General features: G+C 46.4%; 2 protein-coding genes across 4 annotated transcripts; both read right to left on the bottom strand.

Annotated features, from left to right (window-relative positions):
* Positions 1 to 62: 62 nt before the first annotated feature.
* On the bottom strand, positions 63 to 7556 carry HOPX (HOP homeobox). Of its 3 annotated transcripts, none has more exons than XM_083861749.1 (3): positions 7355 to 7556; positions 2790 to 2965; positions 63 to 500 (listed from the first exon to the last, which is right to left on the bottom strand). In XM_083861749.1, exons 2-3 carry the CDS (start codon positions 2931 to 2933, stop codon positions 423 to 425), a joined length of 222 nt encoding a protein of 73 aa, XP_083717875.1. In that variant the 5' UTR covers positions 2934 to 2965; positions 7355 to 7556; the 3' UTR covers positions 63 to 422. The 3 variants fall into 3 exon arrangements, with proteins under 3 accessions (XP_083717875.1, XP_083717876.1, XP_083717877.1); XM_083861750.1 differs by lacking the exon at positions 7355 to 7556 and adding an exon at positions 3229 to 3243; XM_083861751.1 differs by lacking the exon at positions 7355 to 7556 and adding an exon at positions 3060 to 3222.
* A 10682-nt stretch (positions 7557 to 18238) lies between these two features.
* Positions 18239 to 23350, bottom strand: SPINK2 (serine peptidase inhibitor Kazal type 2). Its single transcript, XM_083862373.1, has 4 exons — positions 22804 to 23350; positions 22468 to 22505; positions 22222 to 22328; positions 18239 to 18383 (listed from the first exon to the last, which is right to left on the bottom strand). Exons 1-4 carry the CDS (start codon positions 22853 to 22855, stop codon positions 18338 to 18340), a joined length of 243 nt encoding a protein of 80 aa, XP_083718499.1. The 5' UTR covers positions 22856 to 23350; the 3' UTR covers positions 18239 to 18337.
* Positions 23351 to 27663: the final 4313 nt, after the last annotated feature.

The raw sequence follows: 27663 nt of genomic DNA, 5'->3' as shown, positions 1-27663 counted from the left end.
GATGCCCTACTCTCTGGATGATCTGTACCTTAAAGCTAGCACAAATACTTCGCCTCTGGGGATTGTAAGGAAAAGGAATCTTTATTTCTTCTTTCTATATTTGAACATATATCATGGCAAATTGTTTGCAAGCCGGGGACAAGGGCATGAAATTGCCTTTTCTTGTGCAGTTGCTGTTAATGGGTTGGAATCACTAGATAGGTTATCAGCCATCAAAAGTCGTATACACACAGGTGTATATATATATATATATATATAATGGGTTTTTTTCTGGTTATGTACATGTTAAATAAAATTTATGTTAAATAGCAGAGTATTACTTTGTATCGCAAAACCTACTGCAACAGAAGAACCCCAAGGAAACCCACTCTGAAGAGCTTCACCATCCTTTATAAGAGGCAAGGGGATTGGAGCAGCATCCTCTAGTCCCTGACAGATCCGCTTTCTGAGGGCAGCCCTTCAGACTTCCTCCACTCCGCCAGACGCTGCTTGAACCATTTCTGGAGAGAAAGAACAAAGCAGACACTGAGCGCACTGGGCTGAGCGAAGCCTCTGAATAACTTTGCTGATGATGCAGATGTCAGCACATGAGACGAGGTGAGGGGAACTCGTGGTGCTGCTGCCTTGCAGCAAGGTGCTGTTCCCAGGCAATACAGGCAGCTAGGATGGTCACTCCTGATTGAACCTACATGTAACCTACATGTGCACTTCTTTCAGATGGATTTGTCTAGCTCACTTCAGACCTTGACAGCATGAGTGAGTCTTTTATTGCTGTGAGTCCAGGTTCTTTTTGAAAACAGAGTAAGAGATTGGCTAAGGAGCTGGATGATGTCTGTTTAAATGACTGTAGAAGTGAAACAATCACTTGCAGGTCCAAAACTGACAGGAACCAAAAGCTCACCTGTTTCAAAAAGCATGAGAGGTACAGCACATTGGCTCTCAACAAATTTAAGAACAAATCTATTTTTAAAATTGTTTAAAAATTGTCTTAGTGTTCAGGCAACATGCACATCTGTGTTAGCAGTAACTTAGCACTATTTCTGTTGTAACTGAGCATCTGGAAGCCCATTCCAAGAGCTGATGATGCCCCTTCAAGGCAGCCAGCCACAATTTAAAATATTAGATAAAATGTATCTGGTTAAAAATACACTGCCTAAGAAGAAAAGTAAGGAAAGAAATATAACTCATATGCCGGAAGCACAGCTCAGCCTTTTGTTTGGCAATGAGCCTGTGATTCCTTTTGTTGCAGCTCATTTTGTTGCTATATTTGTTCATGGTTATTTTTGAAGCTATTATGGTCCATAATGATACAACCACGGTGCTCTCTACAAGTGTTTCTCACACTCACACTGCCTTTGACCACATCCAGTCATTGATTGACAGTCTATCCTCCTCTCAAAAATTTCACTTCCTGTCCTAAATCATCATGTCCTCTTTTCATCTTACTGTTACTGAATTTTTTATTAAAATGGCTGCTATTTCTAGAAAATAAAGCACTCCCTATATCAGGGGCAATGATTCCCTGTGTTCTATGCAATGCAGGCACTTTGCAGCTCACCACCCCAGTCTTGATCCTGTCCCTAACATGACCTTCATCTCCAGATCTCTAGGAGCACTCTGGATTAGTGGGAAAAGATAGCTATCAGGGAATATTTTAGCACATCTACAGAGGTGCCCTGGGCCTATATGGCCCTGCATTTACAAGTTGCTGTAGGGAAAATAAAAGGAACAATGGCATTTCTATGGAGAAAAAGGTATTTTAGGGGTACTGGCTCCTTGCTGCCTCAAACAAGCAGTGATTGATACCTGCCTGTCACAAAAGCACAGTCCACCCCAGCCGAGGACTATCAGTGCAATGGATGCTGTTCCAGCACCTTTCACTGGGACAGGCTAAATGCTGACATTGCCAGCTTGGATTTTATACCCCTTTGGCTTTGCTGAGAGAGAGCCAGGCTTGGCAGCTCTCTGCAAACTGCTGCTAACTTTCCAGTGGCTTGGATTTCTTTTCTATACCCATAAATGCTGCTATGCGTTTAGTAAACACCTGCATCACAATGAGCTGCATTGCCACCTGAAGGAACTGGGAAGAAGCCATTTGTTTCTGAAGCCCGTGGTAGCCCACAGGTAGCCAGTTGGAGCACAGGGCTTGGTGAAATTTCCAGACAGTGGCAGCCTGTCTCTGTGGAGGGGTATTTGGAGGCCTCTGTGTCTCCTGGAGAGGCTGACAGACTTGCCTGACATCTGGGCTTAGGGACACTGAGCAGAGGATGTACAGCCTGAGCATGTCCCACAGCACATCCTGCAGGAATTGCATCTATCTGTTTCTTCAGACCTTAAAACCAGCAGTAATTTGTGCTTCCAAGACTATCAGAAATGGTTTGAAGAACAGTATGCACGGGGTGTACATTCAGGAGCAGAAACATGTGGAGTGCAGGAAGGATGTGGGGTACAGGGAGGTGCTGTGTTGCATTAGAGCTCTGGGTGCAGTTAGGGATGTGCTGGGGGTTGCAGAGGTGCAGAGGAGACTTGTGGGTGCAGTGAGGAGTGTGCAGGGTGCACGGTGGTGCCGGGAGTGCAAGCAGAGAGCACATGGGGCACAAAGGAGTGCAGGCAATGTGGGGGGAGCATGAGAAAGACAGGGGCTGCTGTAGGAAGCCTGTGTGGGGGGACAGACAGGTGCAGGTGTATGATAGAGAGACCAGGGCAGGACAGGCAGAAGATGTGGGGCACAGAGGCATGCAGGGGGAGTGAGGCTGGTGTCAGGGACAGGATGAGGGGCATACACTCACCAGGGTCTGCTCCTCGGAGAGCCCAGTCTCAGCAGCGATGAGGCACAGTGTGGTGGGGTCAGGATGCTTATTCACCTTGCAGAAGTGGTACTCCAGGATCTCCAGCTGCTCCTCGGTGGGAATCACTGACTTTTCCATGGCCATCTCCTCCTGCAGCAGGGCTATGGGGCCAGGCACTGTGGAGACGGGCTGGTGTCATTGCTCAAGCTGGGAGTGGCCAGTGGGCCACACTTGCTGAGCCCCAGATTTGCCATCTGTGTCCCCACCAACCTCCTCCCCCTGCCCTGGCTGTGGCCTCTGGCTGCAGCAGGGCTCAACTCCCTTCCCAAAGACATTCCAGGGAGCTCAGCTGGGAACACCAGCCCCCCAGAAACTCCTGTCTCAGTTTCCTCACTGCAGGGACCACATGCCAGCAGTGCCCAGCGCTGAGCTGTCTCACCATCCTCAGCTGGCAGGAAGCTGCAGGCTGCTCAGCTCCCCTGGTGCTGTATTTATAGCCAGTGTGACTCCCATGGGAACGATTCCTGTTTACAGCCGTATTTAGACCTGGGCGTCACTTAGGAGTGATGTCACAGCAATGGGCATGTTCAGGGGGTTAATTTAAAGATATTAGCTAAAAAATATTATTTATCCTCTGGGTGAAGGCACAATATCTGACATCTGACCTAGTGGGTTGTTGGTTTTTTTTCCCTACTTCCCAGTGATCAGACAAGTTTGTGCAAAGGAATGATAAATCAGAGCATACAAGATCTTCTGGGAGCATGATCTTTGACCCAGCAACCACCCTATTTCCCCTCCTCAGGATCAGTGTCTTGGTCCTTCTCTTAGTAGTGTGGCCAGACATTGCACAATGCTGGCCATGAGAAGGTGAGCTGCATTGTTTTAAGTAATATTTAATGTTATCACACATGAGCATAAACAGTCCTATTGGTTCCTGAGCATCACTGAACTGGTTGGTTGGTTGGGTTTTGGTGTATAAGTGTTCAAATCCTCGAGGACTGTATCCAGTGTATGTCTGTTGCTCAAGCACTTGCTGCCTCTGACTGTGGTCAGTCCTAGGTGCTCCCAGCAACGGCAGCACCAAGAAGCCCATGTTTTCCTCCAGAGTAACGTTTGTCCCACTTGTGCTTTGCATAATCTCTGGAAGATTTGGCCCAAAAGAACAAGCAAAACAAGTGCTCGGCTAAGTCCCACACATCTCTTCTGCTGGGCTCCAGCTTTGCTTCCACATGGCAGAGGGTTGAGCTTGCTAATTCAGTCAGCTAAGACACGAGGCACTGCCTCCTCACAGCACGCACAAGTCCCTTGATGCTGAATCACTGTGGTGTTTTTGAAACCAGGCTGTGGGGTATTGGCAGGGGAGGAGCTGGTTGCAAAAATGTGGCCTTTCTTGATCTGCTCTCCTGCTGTCCCAGTTGCCTGGCCCATCTCTGTCAGGTTGGCTGGTTGGTGTTGCTGGCTCTCCAGTGCTGCCAGGAGCCCTTGGCCTTCTTGGGACTCCTGTGTGCCATCTGCTGCAGACCTTCCCTGCCTCCACATTGCAGTCCAGCTTTTCCTTCCCTTTGGCTCTGGGGTATAATCCTGGAACATCCCTCATGCTGCACTCCTACGACATAGGTTTAAAACCAACTGCTTTTTTGGTTGATTGGTAACTCACCTTTAGGTACCCTGGAGTATTGAATGCCCCAGGGCTTTCACTTGCTGACAGAACTGCTAGGATGGAGCTCAGCTTCAAAACTGTCTTGCAGCTTGTGAAGAGCCAGGCGCAGTGAGAGGCTGGAGAGATCTTCTTCTTTGAACTTTACCTCATAAAGCAGAGATCCCCCTGAGCCTCCTCTGCAGAAAATGCTTTCACTAATAAAAGAATCCTTTGGCATTTGAGTAGGGGTTTATAAATAGACTGGGGGCTGGTTGTGAAACTGCCCACTCTGCTTGTAAGTACCGATTGTAACACAGTGGTTTCGTAACACTGAAGCAGCTCTGAGCGTGATGGAGCGCTGGTAGCCAGTATCACCCACCAGCCCTGGATGGACTGAGAAAAGACCATCTTTAACCCCAGGTACTGCAAGCCAAGCTGGCCTTGTCTGAGGAACGTTGCAGCTGCCTGTATTTTCCTGGGGTCAGCTCAGTTCTGAAGCATCCATATAGGAAGGGGGCAGTCATAATTCAGTTCCTCATTCATGTGAGGTTGTAGGAGTCTGCTGAATGCTGCTCACACACCTTAGATGTTTGTAGACCTCCAGAAAAGATGCAGGGGTAGAAGGAGGTCCCCTGGACTTGAGGTGCTGCTCTCCAGCACTGTGGCTGCCAGGCTCACCATGAGGTCAAAATGCAGATGAGGCCAAGCTCAGGCCACAAGTCCTGCCTCTCCCTTTTTCAGCACACCACTGAGCCACCTGCCCTTCTCATAGAAAGCCCAGCCACAAAGAGATCCTCATCACCTCCATATCGTGCATCTAGCCCAGGCCACTAGCAGCAACATGTCTTGGCAATTCATAAATCATTGTTTGCAGCCTGCCGCATTAATGTGCATTGATGTGTGTGCGTGGATTTGCATAGGGAACACATGCTTCACCTTTCATGTTTCACCTGCACAGCTATTTCTGCTTCTGATTATCTCCAGGTTCCTGAGGCATTTCTCCGTAGGACACAGTATCTTCTACCTGCTGGCAGCTCAGGGTGCCCCAGCATGTGGGATGTGATGGCTTTTCTTCGTGTCTGCTCTACCCCTGCTCTGGAAGGAGAGCAGTTTTTACCTCTCCAGGTTGTGAGATGGGTTTCAGGAAAAGGCAAAACCCCTGGGGGCTCCTGGAGGGCTTTGCAGGTCTCCCCACATCACTCCACTACATCCTGGAGACTTTCAGGGGCCATGTGACCCCTGTGCAGCATATGGCCTCCAGCTTTTGGCACCTTCTGGGTGCTAAAAATTGGGGGTATATGACATGACTTGAGGGCACCAGGAGTGCCTAAATGCCCTGACGCCCTTTTGAAACCACTAATCACCTGCCCACTAGTTAAATGGAGCCTAGTTTAAGCCCAGGTGTGCAGCCTGGCCTTCAGGCTATCCATCATCTCTCCCCTGTACTGGAAAGGTGATTGTCTCACATTTCTTTAAGCCTGGTAGAAATATGGAGAGTCACAGCTGTTTGGCTTAGTTGCTGAAAAGCACCACTTCTCACTGCTTTTTTCCTCTTAAATTTTTGAAAACATTGCAAAAAAAAAAAAAAAAAGTTTTTTTCAGTGCAAGGAATGTTAGCCATTCAAAAGGACTGTGAAGCTGCAGTTGTCATTCAGCTGGGGTTTACTCACCCAGGCAGAAATGACAATGCCAGATGCACTGTCACAGGGAAAACACCACACCTGCTCTGTCCTATGTGTCAAGCTAAAGACCCCTGGGGAATTCACACTTGGCTCTGATTGTCTTGGTTTTAGGCAGAGCAATGTGAGAGCAGAAACTTGCAAGTGGTTCAGCGGTTGCCTGGGCCATGGGCAGCTCCAGCCAGCATTACTATGTACATGACAGCACCTGGTGCTCTTAGTGTGGCTGATAGGGCACTAAAAGGCCACCTCCAGGGCCACTTTGGAGGGAGCAGACAAAAGGTAATGGCTGATGGACACAAGTTGCAGCAAGAGAAAGTCTTATTGTAAATATATAGTACTCTGCCCATGTCCTGTGGTTGCACCCAGCTCTCCAGAATCACCCTGGGGTTACTAGCAGGACTCCTAGCTCTGGCCTGAAATGGGAGAGGACATCTTTCTGTCTCCCAGCATGCTTGCCCAGCACTGCTAGTGCAGTCAGCATTTACTATCCTGGCAGAAATCTGCCACTTTTCCAGAAAAGACATGATCTCTGTTTGCTCAGCTTTGCTTTTTTGAATAGTAGTCACAATAGCTGGTTGGCTATGGAGCTTTCTAATGATTTACTACACCCAAAGCCCCTAGAAATCTCTCTGAGCAGTAGCTCCTGCCAAGCTGATGGGGCTCCATAGCCTCTGCTGAGCTCCTTGGCAGCCTTTCCCAGTGCTCCCACTGTCAGAGCTGGGATGCAACTGGAGGCATCTGCATCTAGTTTTATCTTCCAGCTATTTCCTGTCACTGCAGAGATCAAAATAACAGTTCTCAATTCAAATGAGCCCTCTTACTCTCCCTTGCTCTGCTGCAGAGCCATGTCCTGTCCTGAGCTTTGCTGAGCCTCCTGCTGTGGAGTGGCCATGGATAACATCAGCCAGCACGGCGCACAGGATAAGGTGGGACAGAGGCTTTAAAAATAAACCAGGCCCTGCCATAAATAAGGAAAAAACACCTGTCATGCATCCTGTAAACTACCGGTCCAGTCTTTTAGAAGATAATATCGGATAGGAACAAAGCAAACAGGAGCACAGCAGCTGCTGCAGCAGAGACAGGGCCCCGTGGTGGGGGTCTCTCCTGCCTGGGTGCCCTTCTGCCTGCCCCGGTGGGAGCTCCGACCTCCTCAGCATCAGCACTCAGAGCAGCTCCTCACTCCATCCCCCCCATCCCCAACTGCAAACCCTCCCCAGCGCCCCCAGCTCAAAGCCTGCGCTTACCTGGAGCCGGCAGGGATCAGAAGTGTGTAAAACAAGAACCCCGCAGGAGATCCTTGGGTGACTGCTTAAGTATCTGCGTGTGTGTTTGACAGGCGGGGACCTGAAAAACCTGCCGCAAATCACAGGAGCTCCCGGGATCCACAGCCACTCTCTGGGCTGGTAATTCAGGTTTGGCTCCCGCTCCCTTTGGCAGGGCTCCGCGCGTGGTTGTGCGGTGGCCCTGCAGCCGTCGGGGCGCGTCCCGCCACGCTCGGGGCCCCACCACGCGTCCCCGGCCGGGGCTGCTTCCTGCGGGGGTACAGGAAAGGTGCAGGAGGGGTGCGGCGGAAACCGAGCTCCGTACAGCCGAGCTGCAGCCCAGCCCAGCCCGCCCGTCCCATCCCGCAGCGCCGCCGTAAGGAACCCCGCTCCCGCCTTTGGGGATGGAGCCCGGCAGCGCTCGCTGCTGTGTAGGGCTGGATTCTCATCTCGCTTGAGTGTCTTGCGAATGATGTGTCCAGGTTTAACGTTCCTGAGCCTGCTGTCGCTTTAGTCAGCCCTGTGATCCCGCCAGGCAGGACTGGCTCCTGGGTCTGTCCGCCTGCTGCAGCCCAAGTGCTCTCAGAGGCACAGCCTGGATGGGGATGGGGATGGGGATGGAGATGGGGATGGGGAGGAGAGCAGGGCGTCCTCCTTTGCCAAAGACCTCTCCTCGATTCAAGTGCCCAGGAGTCTGCAATTCCCAGTGGGGTGGTCTTGGAAGCATTAGACAGCAGCTTAAAAAGAGGCATCTTGTGGAGTGGAGCGCAGTGGGGAGGGGCTGATTTTTCTCTCAGTTTACAGACAGCTGGAAGGGGATGCTGGAAAATCAGAGAGGCTGGAGAAAGGGCTCATGAAAAATTGAGCATAGCTTGCAGTGGCTGAGATTATCTGCCAGAGTAAAACTCAAACTGGCACAGAATGCAAAAGCTGGGGAGCTAGCTGGAGCCAGAGGCAGGGAGCCCTGACCCTGGGGAGAAGTGGCTGGACAAACCCAGCATGAAACCTCCTCTATGTTTAGCAGTGAGCCAAGACTGTCCTGAAGAGGTTTTGTAATGTTGGGGGAGACATGGGCCAAGGCAAGGGGATTGCAAAGAGATCTGTGCCTAAGGACAGGCAGACCTGTGCCAGTTTTCCTAGCAGGATAACATTGATCAAGCAAAATCAGGGGATAGCTTCACTTTCTGATAAACCAAATGGTGCTGTTCAGTGGCTGCCAGAGAGGTTTTTGGGGGAAGACTTGATCCTGCATGCCTTGGGCAGGCACCTGGCCAGAGGAATATGTCCTGTTTATCACTGGTGCTAAGCAACAGGAGCACAGGTAGCAATCAGGGTGCACATGGGCAGATTGGACGAAGTGTCCAGGGGGATGGCACCAGTAGCTGTGGCTGGAGTGCATTCAAGGAGGCTGGAGCAGACCCCTGCAGCAGGACTCAGCCTTGGATTTCAACCCCAGTGTGGGAAAGTCCAGGCAGAGGTCCCAAACTGTCCTTGGGGGAGCTCTCCGGGGTATTGCTACTCATCTACCCCATGTCTGTGCTCTGCTCTGGCATCTGTTCTTGGCCAGCCTTGATGACAGGACGGATAGGAAAATTTTCTGTTCCAGAAAGATTGTCTTATGTTTGTAGGCTGTCTTTTTTTTTTTTCCTTTCGTGCATGCGCCCCAAGCATTGCAAAATATGGGGAATCTGGCCCACAGGAACAGGATAGGCTCTTCTCTTCCCTTGTTTATTACTGTCAATGTAGAGAAAGCCTTTAATGTGGAGAAATCCTTTTCTTTTAGCCTGTGAACCCAGCCCAGGTTTGCACTGAGAGCACTGGTAGTGACCTATTTCAGGCTGAGACACCCCACTGAAATTATTTCAGAGGTGCTGGGAAACCTGAGTGACAGTGTGAAAGTCATGTCACAAATCTGTTCACATCTGGCTGGCACATGTTAATGCTTTTCTGACCTTTTCTGAAATCTTTTAGGCTCTATTTCTCCTCCTGGGATAAGGTCAAAGATGGAATTTACACCTCACCTGATATGAAGAGATCCTGTCCCCAGAGGATGTCCTTTGTCAGCAGAATTAGATAAAATAGAAACAAAATGAAGGGTGCATCCAGGCCCATCACAGAGAGTTTTTTCCTGTTGAGAAGAAGTACAGCTGTTGTGATGTGCATTTGACAATTTTGTATAATACTGTGGCATTGCAGGGAGGGGTTGGCAGCTGCAGCCTGCATTCAGCACCCTACTCCTCTTGCAGAGGCTTGAATATCATCCATATTGCTCCATGGCAAGATATTGGCTGAAGTCACTTTTTGGGGAGAGGTGGGGTGGGCATTCAACACACACCTCATGCCCATCCTGGCCCAGTTGTTGTCCCTTTAACACTGCATGGAGACAGAATGGAAAAAAAAAACATGGAAAGGAGAGGGGGGAAGCAACTTGTCAAACCATCAGGATAGAATGGGATATAACATAGCTTTTCTGACTTGTTCGTATTTCCTCCTTTTCATGCATGTGTCTCTCTTGAATTCTGCCATATTTTCTTTCCTGAAGGCTTAGCACCAGCACCCCTTGTCTGGGGATTAAGCAGAGATTTTTTTCATTTTTCTGAGTGTGTGAATAAAAAATATGTGCGTTTCAGACTCCACATCAACTCAAGTGTCAGAGAGAGCACAAAAGGTTCCTTTCTCCCTCTGAACACTCCAATGCAAAGGAAAACCTCAAAAGCCATCTTCTGTTTTGTTTACCAGTGGTTTGTTTTTGTTTTTTTTTTTTTTGTTTTGTTTTTTGTTTTTTGTTTTTTGTTTTTTTTTTTTTTTTTTGTTTTTTTGGTTTTTTTGTTTTTTTTTGTTTTTTTTTTTTTTTTTTGTTTTGTTTTGTTTTTTTTTTTGTTTTTTTTGGTTTTTTTTTTTTTTTTTTTTTTGGTTTTTTTTTTTTGGTTTTTTTTTTTTTTTTTTTTTTTTTTTCCTGATATGCTGGGGTTTTCTGGCCACTAATCCAAAAAATGTGGCTGGAAACAAGGCTTTACAGAATGTTTTGGCTTTCATTCAGTTAGAGGAGAGTTTTCTAATTAGCCAGTACTGACTCAAAGGACAACTCTTGCAGCTAACCAGATGAGACTTCTACCTCCATGCCCCAAAACAGCATAAGAGGTTGGTTGTTCTTCAGGGTGCAGCTGGCAATTGCCTTTGTGGGGCATCCCAACACACAAGAACTTGACTGAGTCATTGTCCTTTTGATCAGTTTTTTCCCTAGGAGAACAACGCTGGTTGCACCCCAAGGGCCAGCAGCACACAGTGCTCACCCAAACCATGCCTTGGGCACCTCCTGGGGAAGAAGAGGTGGGCACAGGTGGCTCCTTGCTGCTGGAGTAGGGCTGCTGGCCTGGGTTCAGCAACTGCCTCTTCTGCTCTCTCCTTCATGCATTTTCCTTTTAGTGGGCAGGGTTCAGCCTGTCTCTCCTCAGCAGCAGAACGGATCCAGGCCAGACAGATACTAATCAGATGTGACTTCCAATAAGATCCCTGCCTTTGCTTTGTCCGTGGGATACAGTTATGTGGATGGAAACTGCAGTGTTTTATGTTTTATTATTCCTCCCGTTGTTCCAGGACTTCTCAGAGAACAGTGTAATCTCATTGGTATTTCCATGTGCAATCTCTGCCTGGGGTACAGTCTTCCTCCCTGCTCTCACTCTTACTAACCAGATTGTTTTGAAGTGACTAAACCGGGAGTTGATACGTGCAGTTCCTTGCCGGGAGGATTTTCAGCAGCGCTGCCATGGCTTGTAGGCAGGACGTGCTGCAGCACGCAGAGACAGCTGGCAGGGCATCACCACACGTGGGAGCTGCTGCCATGCCCAGCCCAGGAAAACACGGGCTCTGGCACTGGTGAGAGGAAGGGAGGGAGGACAGAGTAGACCTGCAGAGCTACTCTCTGCCCTGGGAGTCCCAGGGGTATGTGCACGGGGGCGAGTGCCCTTCCACAGACTCGGATGGCTGTGCATTTTCTAGGGACCAAGTCGGGGAGATGAGAGGCTGGAAAACGTCTGCTGAAATCTGTTCTGTTGTGAATCTCTAGGCTGAAGCTGCCTGGTTTTTGGAGGTCCTGACTCAAATATTTCAGTGATCAAATACTTCAAGTCAAATACTTCAAGGTCAATGAAGGGAGAGAGAGCAGGGATGAGTTCTGTCCAAAAACTTGCCTGCCACCAACATGGCCCTCTCAGTTGCAGCAGGAACTCTATCCTGAAGACCTCCTTCGAGGGTCTCAGCAGGGTGGGCCAGGTGCTGCCCATCCCATGACTTTCCTCAGCCTTCACCATGAGGGACAAGGACGTTTTCCCCTGTGCTGTCCCATGCCAGGGAGCCCACAGATGCCTGGTCCTTGTGCCCACCTCACAGCAGCAGTGCCATGCAGGCAGCAGCCTGTGGTTTCTGTTGGACCAGTCTGGGCAGGCACCTGTGGAGAGGTGGCTCTGGTGCCACTGGCTGCTGGGGCATTGCCACAGGTGATGAGCGGGATGGATCATCTCTGTGTGACACACACCACAGCTCCTGTGGCACCTGTGGTGCCCTGTGACACTGGCAGACAACTAGAATGACTTGCAGAGTGACAATGAACAGGGAAGGAACGTAATGGAGACTCTGCTCCACCTGTTGGATGTCAAGGAGTGGCTTCAAGGGCCCTAAGCAATTAACGTCAAAATTTTTGTTCCCTTTAGCAACCTGGTTGCTAAAGAGGGCTCCAGGGAAGCTGGCACTGACAAAGGGTGCTAGCTGCCCACAATCTTCTCTACACAGCTGGCCATGGGATCAGCTGAGTGAGCACAACAGAAGCACTCACAGATGCCTTCCTCATTGCTCTGACAGCCTCATCACCCCAGGGAGTGGGTCACATTTAGTGGGACATCCGCTGCTCCTGGAATCTTCCTGCTGCTGCAGCTCTGGAGGCTCAGGTATTCCACTGTCAAAGGGTTGGTTGTGTCTAGTGTGCCTGACAGAAAGGCTTCAGGATGGAGGAGGGTGCCCTTGCCATGTCTCTCAGGATATGGTAACTGGGCTGGTGGATGGGGGTGCTTTCCAGGCAAGGAGTATGGGAGCAGGGTGCAGTGCTGCACAGGCAAGCAGCTGGAAAGTGCTCAACCCATGGGAGAGCACAGCAGGCTCAAACAAGCACAAACAGCCTAAGAAACCTGAGCTAACAAAGCCATTCCTGCACCACTGCTGAGGGAAGTCACTCTTGTCACAACACGTCTTTTAGCACTTTGTCCTGCTGGAGGGAAGCGGTTTGGGGGACACCCAAGGCTGAGGCCCCAGTTCCCATCAGTGGTGAGGGCAGGTTCTGGAGGCTCACTGCCAATCTGAGGCTGTTTGAAGCAGAAGGAAGGCTTCTGGCACTGGCGTGGGATTGCTCTCATGTTGCTCCAAGTGCCTATGTGCCCATCTCTTGGCTGGCTGGTGCTACATACAGCCAGTCTGTCTGGCTTCTCTGGGTGGGTTTTTCTCTCTTCTTCAAAGGCTATTTCTCGTCCTAGGCCTAGTTCTGGCTAGTAAGATCTTCTCCAGGGAGGGCTTTATGTGGGGCCATGTTGCTTAGGTCTCTGGCCTGGCTGCAGAAAGCACTTTGCAGTGGGGTGGGCACAGCAGGGCTGAGCTCAGGGAGCCCACTGGAGAGTTGTGTCCCCTGTGCTACTCCTGCTGTTCAGCACAGGCCTGTCTGCATGGCAAGGGAATGCTGGAACAGACTGTCCAGGGTTTCCAGTGCCTGCTTCCCTTGAAATATACTTCATTTAGCAGATACTCTTTCAGCAAGTGGCCCCAACACTGAGCCCTGGGGAACCCCACTAGTGACCATCCACCAGCTGGATGTCACCTGTTCTGCACATAAAAATGCATTTGCTGGCTTGTGTCCCTGACCATGGCAAATATGAGCCATGGGGAAAATACACAAGGGACCAGCTCTGCTCTCTGTGCCCAGCTTGCTGTTGCATTGGAAATGGTGGTGACCTGGGAGTAGGGACAGACAGGAGACAGCTGGTGTGTAACTGCTCACAACCTGCTGGTCTCTGCCGGATGTTTTTCAGTCCTGTAATTTCTGAAGACCTGGAGGCTTTCTTGAGTCTCTGGAAGTGTTTTATCTGTTCTGAATAAAGTACTCTTATCACTCCCTAATGGCAGACTGTTGACCCTAAACACTCATTTCATGATGTTTTCACCCAAGGAAATTGAGTGCAAGACATGGGAAATTAGGCAGAAGGCTCAGAGGCATCTTTCTGCTGTGCGCTTACACACAGCACTCCAGATAACTGAGGTGCTTTCTCATAAGTAGTCAGACCTGTCGGAGTTGTTCAGGTGGTCCCGATAACACCCAGCTTTGGGAAGCACAGGTGCTGATTGCAAATGCACCAGCCTGTTGCTATTGCAAACTGCAGAATCAGTGAGGGAAATAACCTCTCCACGTCTCTAGTCTAAGCTCCTGGTCTAAGCAGGGCCCTCTAGATCAGGTAGCTTAGGATTGTGAGCAGCAGAATTGTGAACATCTTGAAGAATGTTGTTCCTAAAACCTCTATGTGTTCCTGTTCTAGTATTCCTCATGGGAAAGAAAGTTTTGCTGTTACTTAACAAAACTTTTGCATGTATAGAAGATCCCCATTCTAGCTCATTATTACTTATATGTGGTTTTTTGCCTTACTGGTGTATGGGAGAGTCCAAAGGCAATGTTTGTCAGGGGACAACAAATGTTTTTTTCCCTCCTCATGAGCCCAAACAGTTTTCTTTTTAGAGTTAAAAACATCCTTTTCCTCTTCTGATGACTTCTTAAAAGGATATTCTTCTTTCTCTGTGTAGGAGTGGAAGAAGTACCCAAAATATGCAGGTTTTTCCTCTTTTTGGACTCAGTTACATAGTAACAAGTGGTACTAGGAGTTTACAGACCCTTATGCCCAGAGTTTAGGAAATCTTTACTTTGGCTGATCCATGGAGATGACTTGCTTATTGCCTTGTCCTATTTGATTCTGACATGAATACTATCTAGCTCTCAATAGTCAAGTTTTAAACTTTGATTATGGTTACAGATCCCAAAATTCTCCTGGAGAAACTGGCTGGTCATGGCATGGATGGGTGCACTGTTTGCCATGTAAAAAAAACTGTCTGGGTGGCAGGAGCCAGAGAGTGTTGGTGAGTGGAGTTACATCCAGCTGGTGGATGGTCACTAGTGGGGTTCCCCAGGGCTCATGTGTTGGGGCCAGCTCTATTTAATCTCTTTTTCAATGATCTGGCCAAGAGGATTGAAGGCAAGTTGATGGTCAGAGAAAGCACCAGCAACACGATTTGCATTTTGCTCGATTGTCAGGATTTACATTTAGTAACACAGCTTAGTGGGGCTTGGCAGTGTTAGGTTTAAGATGATGATCTTACATGATTCTATGAGTCTTAGCAGATAAACTTAATCATTGATGTGACCTTCCATTCACAACCTCACATTTCACTACAGCTTGTGCATCCATCTGTACTTACGTCTCCTACCATAGGGAAGGCAGAAACTGTGGAGCAAGAAAAGCTATGAATTCCATGTAAATGCAAAGCTGATTTTTAGAAATTTGGAGAGAAGCAAGCTACTTGGAGTTTCCCAAAGCTAACCAGAAGTGTTAGAGTGTGCATGCAGACAGCTACAGTACAACAGCCCCAAAGCCTCCTACAGAACCCACTCTTTGACAGATGCTCTTCAAATGAAGAGAGAGGGTTCACTTCAAGTGTCCATTTACAGACATCTGCAAGTTGCTGGATATCCAAAATATTTGAAGGGGACTGGCAGATAAGAAAGGACTTCCAGAAAACCCAGGCCCTTCCAGCACAGCTGTTTGAGGCTTGCTGCAATATCCCACAGAATTTACAGTTACACCAGATATTACTAGGCAAGTTAAAGACCTCAGTCGCAGCCCTAGAGTGCTTCACAGTAGGATTTTTCACTGGGGAAGCTGGAACAGACTAGCTTATGTAGGAACAGCTTTAAGTCAACTCTAAACATTTTTGCACCTAATATCAGGAAGAAATATTCAGAACTGCCTAAAAGGTAACATTAAGCACATATACCTTACTCTTGCGTGATTTCTCACCAGATGACTGAAGAAGCACTTAACAGAGTTAATTTTTTCTCAATGTAAAGATGAGGCACTTTCACAGAGAAAAGTTGGGGGGTTTTTCTGAGGTCATCTAGCTGAGAATTCCCTGTCCAGAAACGTACACTACTCCTATAGATGCTTAGAGTTTAGAAAATGAAGCAGTTGCTACATGAGCAGCTCAAAAATCACAAAGCTAGGATAGAAGCCAGTGCCATCCTACACATGGCAATGAATGCCACAGCCTCATCTGTGAGTCATCTGCCCAAAGAATAACGTTTCTACCAAAATGTGTACCACGGAGTCTCCTCCAAAAAAACATACTTGGATTCAATGATCAGGAAAAAGCAAGTTAACTTTGCCAAGTAATGAGATTGACCTGTATCAATGGCACTAATAATAATACAGTTGAAAACAAACGGCTTCTAACAGAATGTTTATGAATTGAAACGATAATGATGAATAAAAAGCCTTTCCTGCACCCCCTGCTGAGAACACAAAATGGGATTTAAAAGAAAACAAATGCTGCCGCCTAGAGAGCAAGTCGGAAATCCACAAATCCAAGCTCTTCCTACCGTCTCCCACAGGATTCAGACATGGCCTTCACTTTTGCTGCTGCCCATGGTCCTGTGTCACCCATGAAAGACTTCTTTTTTCCTCTGGATACCAGTGTTACTAACCAGTTACACCAATAGTGGAGAAAGCCTGCATGTCCTTCAAAGGGTGCCTGAAGCAAGGGGCTGAGCATTTCCAAAATACCCACAGCTAAGCTGGGAGCTGGAGCCTAGCTGTCCCAGAAATCACACACACTGTGCCTGCTGAGCAACAGTATGTGGAGTTCAAGGAACTTTTAAAAACATGTTTCCTTGGCAAATTTAAAAAAACAATTAAAATTCCACAGGAGGGAAGGTTGGGAATTTAATCAGTTAAAAAAAGCTCTTCTTGTAACACAACCAGGGAAAAAAAGCCATTCATCTCCACGTTTCATTAGCAAGAGCCAGAAAGACATCTTCTGACCTTCCTTTGATCTGTATGGATGGCTGCACATTCTCCTCCCAGCGAGATCAGGACTGTGCTGATCCTTTGAAGCTAGAAAATATCATGAAATCCTAATCAATCAAAATATTGCTTAACCACCTGAGCTCAGACAGAAAAGAGATCCTTTCCTGATTCACAACCATGCCATTCAGCTAGCATAACTCCTTGTTAGCCTCACACATGTGTAATAAGCCAAGGGGAATGCTTGCCATAAGGTTGTTGATGTCTAAAGATTACAGTAACATCCTTCTATGACATTATATTATGAATTATGCTGTTAATCTGTTATTCTTATGTTAGTATTATAAGTTATGCTATGAAGCAGTGTCAGAGGAGGTTTAGGTTGGATGTTAGGAAAAGGTTCTTCACACAGAGGACAGTTTGGCACTGAAACAGGCTCCCCAGGAAGTACCAAGACTGAGTTCAAGTAGGGTTTGGATAATGCTCTCAACATGGTCCTAAATGTACAGTTTTAACTTAAAAAAATTAAATCCATCATACTGAAATTTGCCATCTTTTTGAGCTATAAAGCTTCATAAACACCCAGCTGGGATACACTACTGTTTTGGAGGGTTTTTTTGTCTTCCAGTCCTCCAATTGTGCCATACATGACATTCCTCCGTCAATGATTAGTTTTTGCTCAAAGAAAATGAAAGCAGGCATGTGCTGGAAGGTAAGGATAGTTTTGACCCTTTAAATGAACTGTAAGGCAAAAAACATTACTGTTTTTCAAACCCGAAGTCACTGACCTGAGAATGTTGCTCAGGCATGAAACGTGCTGTACATCTCTGCCTGCACTGCTGCTGCCCAGCAAAGCCTGACAAAGGCATTGTCTGGGGCCAAGGGGACAGCAGGTGCTGCTTAGCTGAGATCAAAGGTAGAAGCCACCTGTGTATTACCAAGCAGGTAGGACAACCCAAACACAGTTAATTTCAATCAACATTCAAAAAGCAGGTGTGCAGTGGAACAGAAAGGAACAAACCTAAGATATATGCCCATATCCATGACAAGTACAAGCAGAGGACCAAACCCCAGTTCTTGCACACCCTCCTTGTGGGAGGGCCCACCAGAGCCACTCTGAAGGGCACCCCTTCACAGGAGTCTTGAGCTTTCCAATTTTGCTTTGGTGTTTCCCCCAGGAAATGGCTCTTGGGTGCCAGCCAGGCTGGTGACAGCACAGCCCCAGGGAGCAGTGCCCAGAGGGACAGGGACATCGAGGGCAGTGCATGCTCCCTGCCCATGCCTCCACATTCCAAAGGAGCCCTTGCTTGCTGCAAGAGCAGAGGCTGCCCAGGTCACTGCCCCCCACCAGCAGGACCTGCAGGTAGGGAGCCAAGGGCAGAGGCTAGGTACCTCATGTCAGGTGTCAGGTTGCCATCACCAGTTTGGTAGCTGCCACAGGAAATCCCTCCAGTGGCTCTCCAGGGGTCACTGGCACCTGTGGGCTCAAAATATCCCAGAACCTTTGCCTTTGACAGAGATTCTGGGGCCTCCTTGATCCAAGGTGGGACTGTGGGAATGGCACTTGGTACCCATTCACTTCCTCCCTTGGTGCACTTAATCCCTTCCCTGGACAACTGACCTATGGGTATAGAGTCAGGACATCTCTTTCTTATGATCCATCTTTAGTAAGAAAATAAATCGGGGTTCAGGTTATAACTGTACTATGGATATGTTTACACTAGTTTTAATACAGTAAACATACTTTAAATATGCAAGCTTCTTTATTAAGACTGGCTACACAGAAGGTACACTTAAGGCATTGTTTCCATTTGGATTGTCTGTGACCCTCTTATTTTTTGAAAAGTGGCCATCTGTCATATCAACAATGTCCCTCTCGGAGAATTTCTATATGTGTGTGATCTTCCCTGCAAACAGAAGAAAAATATATTAGAAGAGAAAACACTACTTGAATTTTACAGACATTTTATAAAGTGGACTCTCTCATGTCTTTCTATGTATTCAGTTAGATGCGGTGATGCATTAATTGCATCACTTACTGAAAGTATTACCACAAAGTAACCATGATGCAAAAATGCATGAATCATATACAGAGTGAGTAACTTACCACAGGCTTTATTACTTACAAAAACCTGATAAAACCATCTGCAAATCTAAGAACTGTCAAACCACAAGACAAATTGCACCATGAGGACCAACATGTCCATTCAAAAGCACTAATACAAGTTAAACTTCGCAGTCTCTAAGGTGCAAACCAGTTCTAATGCTTACAGTATTTCCCCCATTCATATGGGAATTCAGAGGGAAGGATGTGTATCCTGTGCACCTCTGCATCTGAGGCTTCACTAAATTTTGAATGTGTGGTTCTCTGAATGCTGGAATGTTCTTTAAGGAAATTTTAGTCAAGTACCCCTTAGTTTGGGAACACTGGTTTGGGGTTTTTTGCAAGTACTTTGGGGTGCTCCATTTACAAATCTCAATTTACCAGGCAAGTGCAGACAGAAAAAGAAAGTAATAGAATGCAAATTGTCTCAGATCATCAGTTTGTTTCCTTGTCTTAATAAAATCAAGCTGGTTTACTCCTGACAAAATTCAAGAGATTTATGTTTACCCAAAAAGCAGGCTAATCTGTACTAATACTTTTATCAGGGATCTTTTAACCAGACAGTAGTGGAACAGATCAGGAATATGAAAGGCAAAATCAAAGCCCAGTGATGTAAAGCACTGGTAAGGATGTAAGGAGTAGTTCTGGCTGAAGGACAGCCCTTACACTAAACCTTGCAGAGACACCTCAAGCTGCTGTATCTATTTCCAAAGAGCACATATTGCTGTGGAACTAGGTTTAAACTAAAAACTGATGTTGTCATTGATACTGGACACTGAATGTGGAAGAGACCTGGGACTTGCATTTGAGTGCCCACTTAAGAATAGAGTAAATCTAAGCTTTAAAAGAAAAAAAAAAAAAAAAAAAAAAAAAAAAAAAAAAAAAAAAAAAGTAGGGAGGAAAACCAACTTTGGTCTTAAAGTTAAGGGGCTCCACTGCAGAGCCAGGATGGGGAGGGTTTGTGCTGCACCTTTGCTCCAGTTGTCTCATGTTATCATGGATCAACTGCAGCAATCTCTTCTGCAGCACTCAATTCACACAGGACTCTCCAGGTGCCCACACAGTCCTTCATGGCTGAAAGAGCTCATGGACAGTACTGTCTTGGCCATCAGAAAGTACAACTCTATCTAAGAAGTCCCTTCATGGGGTTAAATATGGGCTAGAACAAACCTGCAAGATGGCAATTGAGAATCACTCCAAGTTAATTGAGAAGTGACTGTTTTGTAATTTAGTACTGGATGTGTCCCTATATCTGTTTCTATATCACCACATTACACTGTTTCAGCAACTGGTCATGCAGCTTGCTAAAGAGGCAGAAAAATCTCTTTGTTCTGTCCTCCTAAGAAGCATGACAGACTGTACCTTAGATCTCTTGGAGTGGAATGATCATTGCTTATGACTATGGACTGTTTTTCAAAGCTGAAATTCATCTGATAAAGCAAAATGTTTTATCTGTATTGTGTTCGTGCCAAGTCAAACACTTTAGAACAACAACTCCAGACTGAACTAGAAGGCCCCCAAATATGCCAATTACTGAACTAGAAAAGAAAAAACATCAGGAGAGTATCTGACTATCCTGTATCCCGTCATACCAAAATACATGTTTCTGAGCATGTAAGCAGACAGCAAAAAAAAAAGGTTAATACAAAATTCTATCTTGTGTGTATAATTGGATTTAATCCCATGTATCACACAAAACATGTACTTTACATCTTATACTAAAAAGACATAAGCCCCATTGCTAATTTCTTAAGGAATTACTTCAGGAGTTGAAATAAGGAGCAGATTTGACTGAAGAATCCTTTGTTCTGTGTGCAATGCTGTATTTAGGAATCTGCCATGAATCCATCTGGAACTGAGGGATCATGCCTAAACAAATGAAGCATCCTAGAAATGTAAGGCTGGATCTCAAAGCCCATCCTTCTGTTCTGAAAGGATCAAAGATACTGTTTAGGTCATGAGATGCTCTCCTGTCTGTATCTTCACAATATGGATTTGCACTCTCTATGGGTGATACTCAGCACTTCTCTTTGTCTTTTACTGTACTGATTTCACTCCATTTCTCCAAGTGCCTGGGAAATTTTATAATATCCTGCCCAGATCACCATATCCATGCCATTTTGCAATTTTTATTATATAAAATAAAATAGCATTTTCAAATGTAAAATGCTAATCACTGCTTTTGAACCACAGCATTTCAAACACTTCTGTGACTTCATCCTTTAACAATTTCAACTGAATAACTATTTGTCTGCTTATGTGAATGTCAAGTGGAGATAATGTGAACTGCCTTATTAATGTAATGTACCAATACTTCTATTTCCTCCTACTCTGTTTGACCAGTTATCATGCCAAAAAACTAGATCTCATGGATTTGATCGGATTATTTCTGACAAATCTGTATCTGCTTTGCTTACATTCCTCTTTACCTCTGGCTATGTACAAAGCTAATCACTTAAGAACTTATTCCAACATCACTTGAGGCAGGAAAGATGGGTAGGCTCCTAATACGTAACATGCCAGAACCTCTTTTCTTCCCTTTTAACAGATTCTACTGTGTGTGAATTTTGATTACTTTTCTTTTTTTTTTTTACTAACTGTAGGTTTACCAATTCTCTTTGCAATGTGTTGCTTGCTTGGGTTGTTTGTGCTGTGCTCTGGTGAAAGGGTTACCAAATTCTGCAGATCTCCATGACACACTTCAGCACTTTCTTTACAGTGTTACCTTGAGTGTTCTTTGATACCTTTATCACTTTCCTTATTTTGGCCTATGTTCCTTTTATCTTGGTCACTTGAATTTTGTAGACTATTTGGTCAGAACTAATCTTTCCTCTACCCCAAAGTCAGAAACACGTTTCACCCTTCCCTTTCTTGAGATCTATCTGTTTGCAATTTTGTAAGTTCCCCTCACTGCTATTCTGCTACTCTCCCTTATACCTTCTGCTGGAAACAGATCTTTTATTTCATTCATATATATTGCCTTTTACCATCAAAATTCTATTCACAACAGTTCCTCCCAGTTTGTACTGAGAGACTTCTCTATAAAGATTTCCAGTCAATTGTAATGGGGAGTAATAATGCTCATTAGATATCGATTCTCTGTGTTTTCGATTTGTCTTTAAAAATATTAAATTATTAAAGAATAAAATACCCTCTCTCAAATATCAGGCAGTCTTTTTCTTGATTTTTAGACAACCTGAAGGCAAAATAGTATTTTCTCCTAATATCTGACATTCTTACTCTTCTTTGTGAAACGAAGTACAGGGGATTGGATCTTGAACATAAATATTTTATATATAAGGCTGCATTTTGGGTGGGATCTTTCATGTTTTCTGATGGAAAGTGTGGAAGAGTCTGACATTATATTTATTGGTAGTATGGCATTGTATGAACATGACAGGCAGCCTCCTCTAAGATGCTCCTTCTCAGGAATTACTAACAGAAATATTCAGTACCTCCCACTGACCGAATCCAATCGAACCCATTTACAGGTACCATAATAAAATCTATTGCAAGGGATTCACAGCTAAGAGGACACTGCTGAGACTGCAGTGCAACAGTGCAAATGATCCAAAGCCAGTTAATTATCTATCAGTTATCTGGAATGTCAGGGAAGGGAAAGGACAGAATTAAGTGAGTACCTGTTAGCAAGGCAGAGAACACACTCGTTTCCATAGGTCTCTCCATCAGTGCCACAAACTGGATGGTAATCCCTTGGACACATATACTTATACTGGGCACAGTTAGGCTAGGGAAAACAGGTACAAAAGAAGTCAAAGTTACACCATTTGAAACAGGTTTCCGCTCAGCTTCTAAAGAACCCTGGCATGCACAGAAAAAAAAGGTACCCAACAGGAGCTGGCACAGCATTTTGGAGTGGCACTCACCGGGTAGCTGGCCATGGCGCCGGGACACCAGAGGAGCCCTGCGGAGAGCGAGCAGCGTTAACGGCGCCCGGGGCCCCACGGATCCCCGGCTGTTACCGACAGGACGCTGCCCCGAGCCGGCACCCCCCGAGCAGTCTCTGACCCCTCCTGGGACACCCCGACCAGCCGCCGTCCGGCACCGACCATCCTGTGCCGGCTCCCCGCCCTGCTGCTGCCCACCCCGGCTTAGATCCCGCACCGCTTCACTATTCCCCTTCCCTGGCACGGCACCGGCCGGGACGGTACCAGCCCGTTCCCCGCTCCCTCGGCCCCCCTGCCCTGCCCCGGCCGCGGTACCGGCGAGGAGGACGGGCAGCAGCAGCAGCAGGAGCGCCATCGGCCGCGCCATGTCGCCAACGGAGCGGCGGGGGCGGCTCGGGCACAACGGCCGGGGAGACAACGGCGGGCACGGGGCGGGGCGCGGGGGATGCTCGAGGTACAAGTGTGTCCCGCACAGGCATCACACACACCTTCCGTGCCTGCCTCCTCTGAATCCTTTCAAGTACCACTTTTTTTTTTTTTTTTTTTTTTTTTTTTTTTTTTTTTTTTTTTTTTTTTTTTGTTATCTGCTTAATATGCTCTTATTCCTCCAGGTAACCTCTGCAAAATTGATTGCGGTTTCAGATTTTCATTCCGTGCACACCTGTAGATTTTTTTTTCCCGTGGATGGCAGGGACAAGGATGTTCTAGAAACACGTGGCTTTATTATTACAAGGGTGGTGGGTAAAATGGGCTTTGCTTTCAGCCACCAGCCTGGGCTGGGGAAAAGCCCTAAAGAGAGAATGGGGAGAGAGATATAGAAGAGAGCTAAGGGGTAAAAACGGGGTAGGAGCAAGTGAGGTGAGAGAGAGGAGAGGAGATGGGCCAAGAGAAGAGAGGTAAGGGAAGAGGGGTGAGAGGGCCAGAGAAGAGGGTAGGAGAGCCAGGAGAAGAGAAAGGTAAGGGAAAAAGGTAGGAGAGCCAGGAGAAGAGAGGAGAAGAGGGCGATCCTCTTGTTACAATACATTATATCTCTTTTTGTGTTGAATATTCTAATTTACAGTGACCAACCGGCGTGTGATACAAAACCTACAAACTTTGCATGCAGCCTATAAGAACTACTACATTACCATGTCATTTTATATTCTAAACTCTATAGACTTCCTTCTTATGCACTTGTTCCCGGATGTCTTTGCCAAGGTGGAAAGGCAACATTCTTGTCTTTTCTTTTCCTGTCTTCAGCTAATCCCCGTCTTCCTGCCTGCCATGCTCACATCTCGAAACTAGCTTTCATTCCTATTTCACTCAGGTTTTACATCTACAGTATTTCTTACCATGCAGCCATATTCATAAGTCCTTCCTGTCCCATCTTTCCCAACACACACCTTTGTGATTACTACCCAACACAAGGCATGTTTCATGCAAAGGCCCCTGGCTTGGCTGTTCTAAGCAAGATGCCTAATCAGAATGTTTTGTGGCTGTTGAAGCATGAAGAGGGTTATTTCTCTCTGCCTGATCTCCTTCTGTAGCTTTCCCAACTTTCTGTCCCGGGTTTGCCTATTAAGCCATTTGAGATGAGGGTGTCTTTCTGTTACCTTGTTATTGGTGGGATGGTGGCTGGATTTGCCATCCTCAGGGGGCGGATCTTAAGGGGCTTAAATACTGGAGAGTTGGGCTGGGGTGGTTTCTTGAAGGTGTGATTTTTCAAAGGCAAAGGTGCCAGCTGAAAGTGATTAAAGCAAAATGGAGAGTAGAAGTTATCCCTTCGGTTGTGAATCTTGTAAGTTCCTCTAAACAGTTAAATGCAAAGCTCTTGCTCGGGGAAAAAAAGCCTGAACAACACGAACCAAGTATGATCTCAGTGTTCCACCTGTTGGTAGCCCAGACCAGTTTTCCCTGAACAACTCCTGCACAACAAGCACTAAATGTGTGTGTACTGTCATCACATCACCTAAGAGAATAGCTGCTCCCTAAAAAACGTTCTCTACGCTGATGTATTTTCCAACATATTTAATGTTAATTCCATGATCATCAATGTGTTGCACTTGATCCCAAGCAAATGGCATGAATGGAACCATTTGCGTAGACATCACTTCAGTTTTCTTTCTGTGACAGTAATGTGAACTTAGTCACAGCCATCTGTTCTGTCCTGGAGAAAATAGGGGAAAATAAAATAAAGGTGCTCTATTGACTCTCAATGTGACAATCATATTTGAGACTGGTGCCAGTCTCCTCAATTCTGAAAGCATTTTTGTTTCACTTACTTATATTTTTCTACGGAGAGTATTTGATTTTGCCTTATTTAAGTAAAATTTTAGCGACAAGTCTTCAAAGAAGGGAAAATTGTAGAAATAAGATTTTAAACAGAAGAAAAGATAACTTACAAAATTTTTCTTCTGGCAAGATTGAGTGTCTATTACAAGATACTAATTTCCTTTCATAAGTTATTAAGAACTGGAGGCAAGGAAGAGTATAATTATGCAGAGAGCTTCTTAATAGCTTTTGTATTCTGTTAACACATTTCTGATACGAATGCTGAGTCATTGGAAAGGAAAATTGCAGAATTATTTGCATATCTCCTAGAAGTTATCTTCTTGTTAAAATCAGGTAGCTGCTTAACAAACATGGAAGATAATAATGGACCTAGCATATAGGCTGCAGGGAACAATGCATAATTAGAAGTTACATCCCTACAGAGAAGGTCTGTTTCCGCCTTATGGTTAGTGGAATAACCCTCTGTGCTTGGAAGCAAGAATTTATTTGAACTTCAGTCAGACTCTTGTGGTGCTCCATGGCCTTGCTGCTGCTCCAGTGAGCGCTAGCCAGCACTCTGTTTCTGAGATGTACCTGCTGCAAAGGTTGGCACTGATCGTGACCACCTTCAGGTGGGGTCTTGTGAGAGTGGAGTAGAGGGGGGAAATCACCTCTCTAGACCTGCTGGCCATTTCTCTTTTGATGCAGCCCAGGATATGGTTGGCTTTCTGGGCTGTAAGAGCACACTGACAAGACATGTCCAACTTTTCAACCACCAGCACCCCAAATCCTTCTCCACAGGGCTGCACTTTATATCCATTCATCCCTATCTGATGTTCATTTTTAAGTAACTGAGTCTATTTGTGAAAATCAGAGCTTTCCCCATACTTTTGGTGTTTCTTGGAAAGAAAATGTGTTGAAGACTTGTGACATCTTCATCTTTGGGGATTTTCAGGACTCAGCTAGACAAGATTATAATTTTATTGATCTACTGTTGCCAGTAGTCCTGTTCCAAGTGTGAGGGGGGTGGAGACCCAAAGGTCCCTTTTGGCCACCCTTCCCAGGGTTTAGGTGGCAGGGCAGGTTGGAAATTAGCTGAGGCAGCAAATCTCAGCATAAAATTAGTTCACAATCTCAAAAAAAAAAAAAAAAAAAAAAAAAAAAAAAGAAAAAGAAGAAAGAAAAAAGCTGTCTATAACCTCACCTGCTTAAAACAGATACAGGAAGAAGTCCAGGCACCAGCAGGAATGGGACTAAGAAACTGGACTGCCTGCTACCTTTAGGATTCAGCAGCGTGGCATGAAATATCCTCTTTGTCACAAGTTGTGGTGGATGCTAAAGCTTTAGACTTGGAAGAAAAAAATAGAGTCGCAAGGTAAGAAACCATAGGTGGCCTTTAGAGCATGAAAACTTCCACTTGAACAGGTTTCTGCAGGCTGCTGCAGGCAGGAAGGTGACACACAGGAAGTCTGGGTATGCATTTGCTCCAATTTTCTCTTGGCCATTATCTGCTCTCTTTAAGAGCAGATGCTGGTGAGAGGGATGCTGTGGTCACACATAACCTGCAGTTAATGTCCTCTTGCAGCCCCAGATCATTTGGGGGAGGATGTTAAATCCACTGTAGCAGCAGGACAGTGCAGCTGATGGGCCTGTGCTGCTGCAGGCGGTTTAGAAGGGCACAAGTGCTTGGGCACAATGCTTGGGCATGACCCAGCTGCACTTGTGCCATGGATATCTGAATCTCCTGCCATAGTTACAGGAGCTTGTCTTTCCACCTGAGTAATTGCAGGAGTAAAACCAAGCAACATAGAACAGAACAATCAAAAATGCTTCTGAGCTGCTTTTTGGCACACCAGTCTGGGGTGGCACTGCTGAAAGCCTCTTTCCTAAGGCACTGGCGGGCTCCTGCCTCCTGTGAGACTGGAATGCCCAAGAAATGGTTTGGCACTTGCTTACTGGCTGATTATGCCAATTTGAACCTTCACAGCAGCAGCGCAGAGATGGACAGAGCGGGAAAGCTGATTTTCCCAACATTTTAGTCTCCCTGACAAAGATTCCTTCTGGGAAGAAGTCAGCAGCACTGTGCAGACAGATAGGCTTTTGGTCTGAGTTTGTTTTGTGTAGGGAATTGGTTCCAACTGACAAGCTGCCTCCCTGACTGGGTCCTGAGTGCTGAGCTGTGGCATCACCTCAAATTTTGGTAGACTCCTCCAGGCTGTTTCCATAGAGGCTGGGTTCAAAGGTTTATAGAAAGATGTGGAGGAAGCTTCTCATCTCATACACTCCCTCACCATCCTGTCAAATGGCATTCCCACCTCCACACCACTAAGAGATTGCTCTGGGGGTCCTATCTGTCACACACAGCCCATGAATCATTCCCTTCAGTTGTTCTCCTACGTTTGCAATCCCACATAGTCTCAAAGACAGGATCCAGACCTCAGGGATTCAATTATTTACACTCCACTCAGTCTTTCCATCCTTGATCCTTCTGTGTCCATTCGTTTTGCTCCATCATGTGCTGTTCTCCGCTGTATCAGTCACAGATGGTCAATTTATCCTCTCCTGTTTCCCACATGAATCCCATCTATCACCTGCCTGTCTTTGAAATTAATTTACTGGCTGGCCAGCTGCCCACTTTGTGTCCGTGGCTGCTTCCCATCCATGTGTCAGATGGGGGGTGCTCACTGAAGGGAAGTGGCTGCAGGTGCTGCAGAGTTCTGTGCCCTGAGGAGCACTGCTGACCTGCGTGCTGTGCTTTGGGTCAGGACTGCTACATGGGCTGTGGGATAGTGGGGGAGGTACCTAGGCCTTCCTGCATCTGCTTGTGCTGTCAGTCACCGTCACAGCACAAAGCAGCAGCCTGGCAGAGAGATGTGTGTGTATTGCTGCTATGCTCAGGCTGGAACAAGGGCTTTGGTAGTCCCT

The sequence above is a fragment of the Zosterops lateralis genome (assembly GCF_965231275.1).
Source record: "Zosterops lateralis genome assembly, chromosome: 5".
NCBI lineage: Eukaryota > Metazoa > Chordata > Aves > Passeriformes > Zosteropidae > Zosterops > Zosterops lateralis.
This window is presented reverse-complemented; position numbering and strand designations above follow the sequence as displayed.

Excerpts from the sequence above, each read along its gene's own strand:
- HOPX (XM_083861749.1), bottom strand. The coding sequence starts at position 2,933 with ATGGCCATGGAAAAGTCAGTGATTCCCACCGAGGAGCAGCTGGAGATC. Across the intron at positions 501-2,789 it reads TCTCCGAGGAGCAGACCCTG|AAATGGTTCAAGCAGCGTCT; the intron begins GTGAGTGTATGC and ends CTTTCTCTCCAG.
- SPINK2 (XM_083862373.1), bottom strand. The coding sequence starts at position 22,855 with ATGGCGCGGCCGATGGCGCTCCTGCTGCTGCTGCTGCCCGTCCTCCTC. Across the intron at positions 22,506-22,803 it reads GCTGCCCGTCCTCCTCGCCG|GGCTCCTCTGGTGTCCCGGC; the intron begins GTACCGCGGCCG and ends CGCTCTCCGCAG. Across the intron at positions 22,329-22,467 it reads GCGCCATGGCCAGCTACCCG|CCTAACTGTGCCCAGTATAA; the intron begins GTGAGTGCCACT and ends TGTTTTCCCTAG.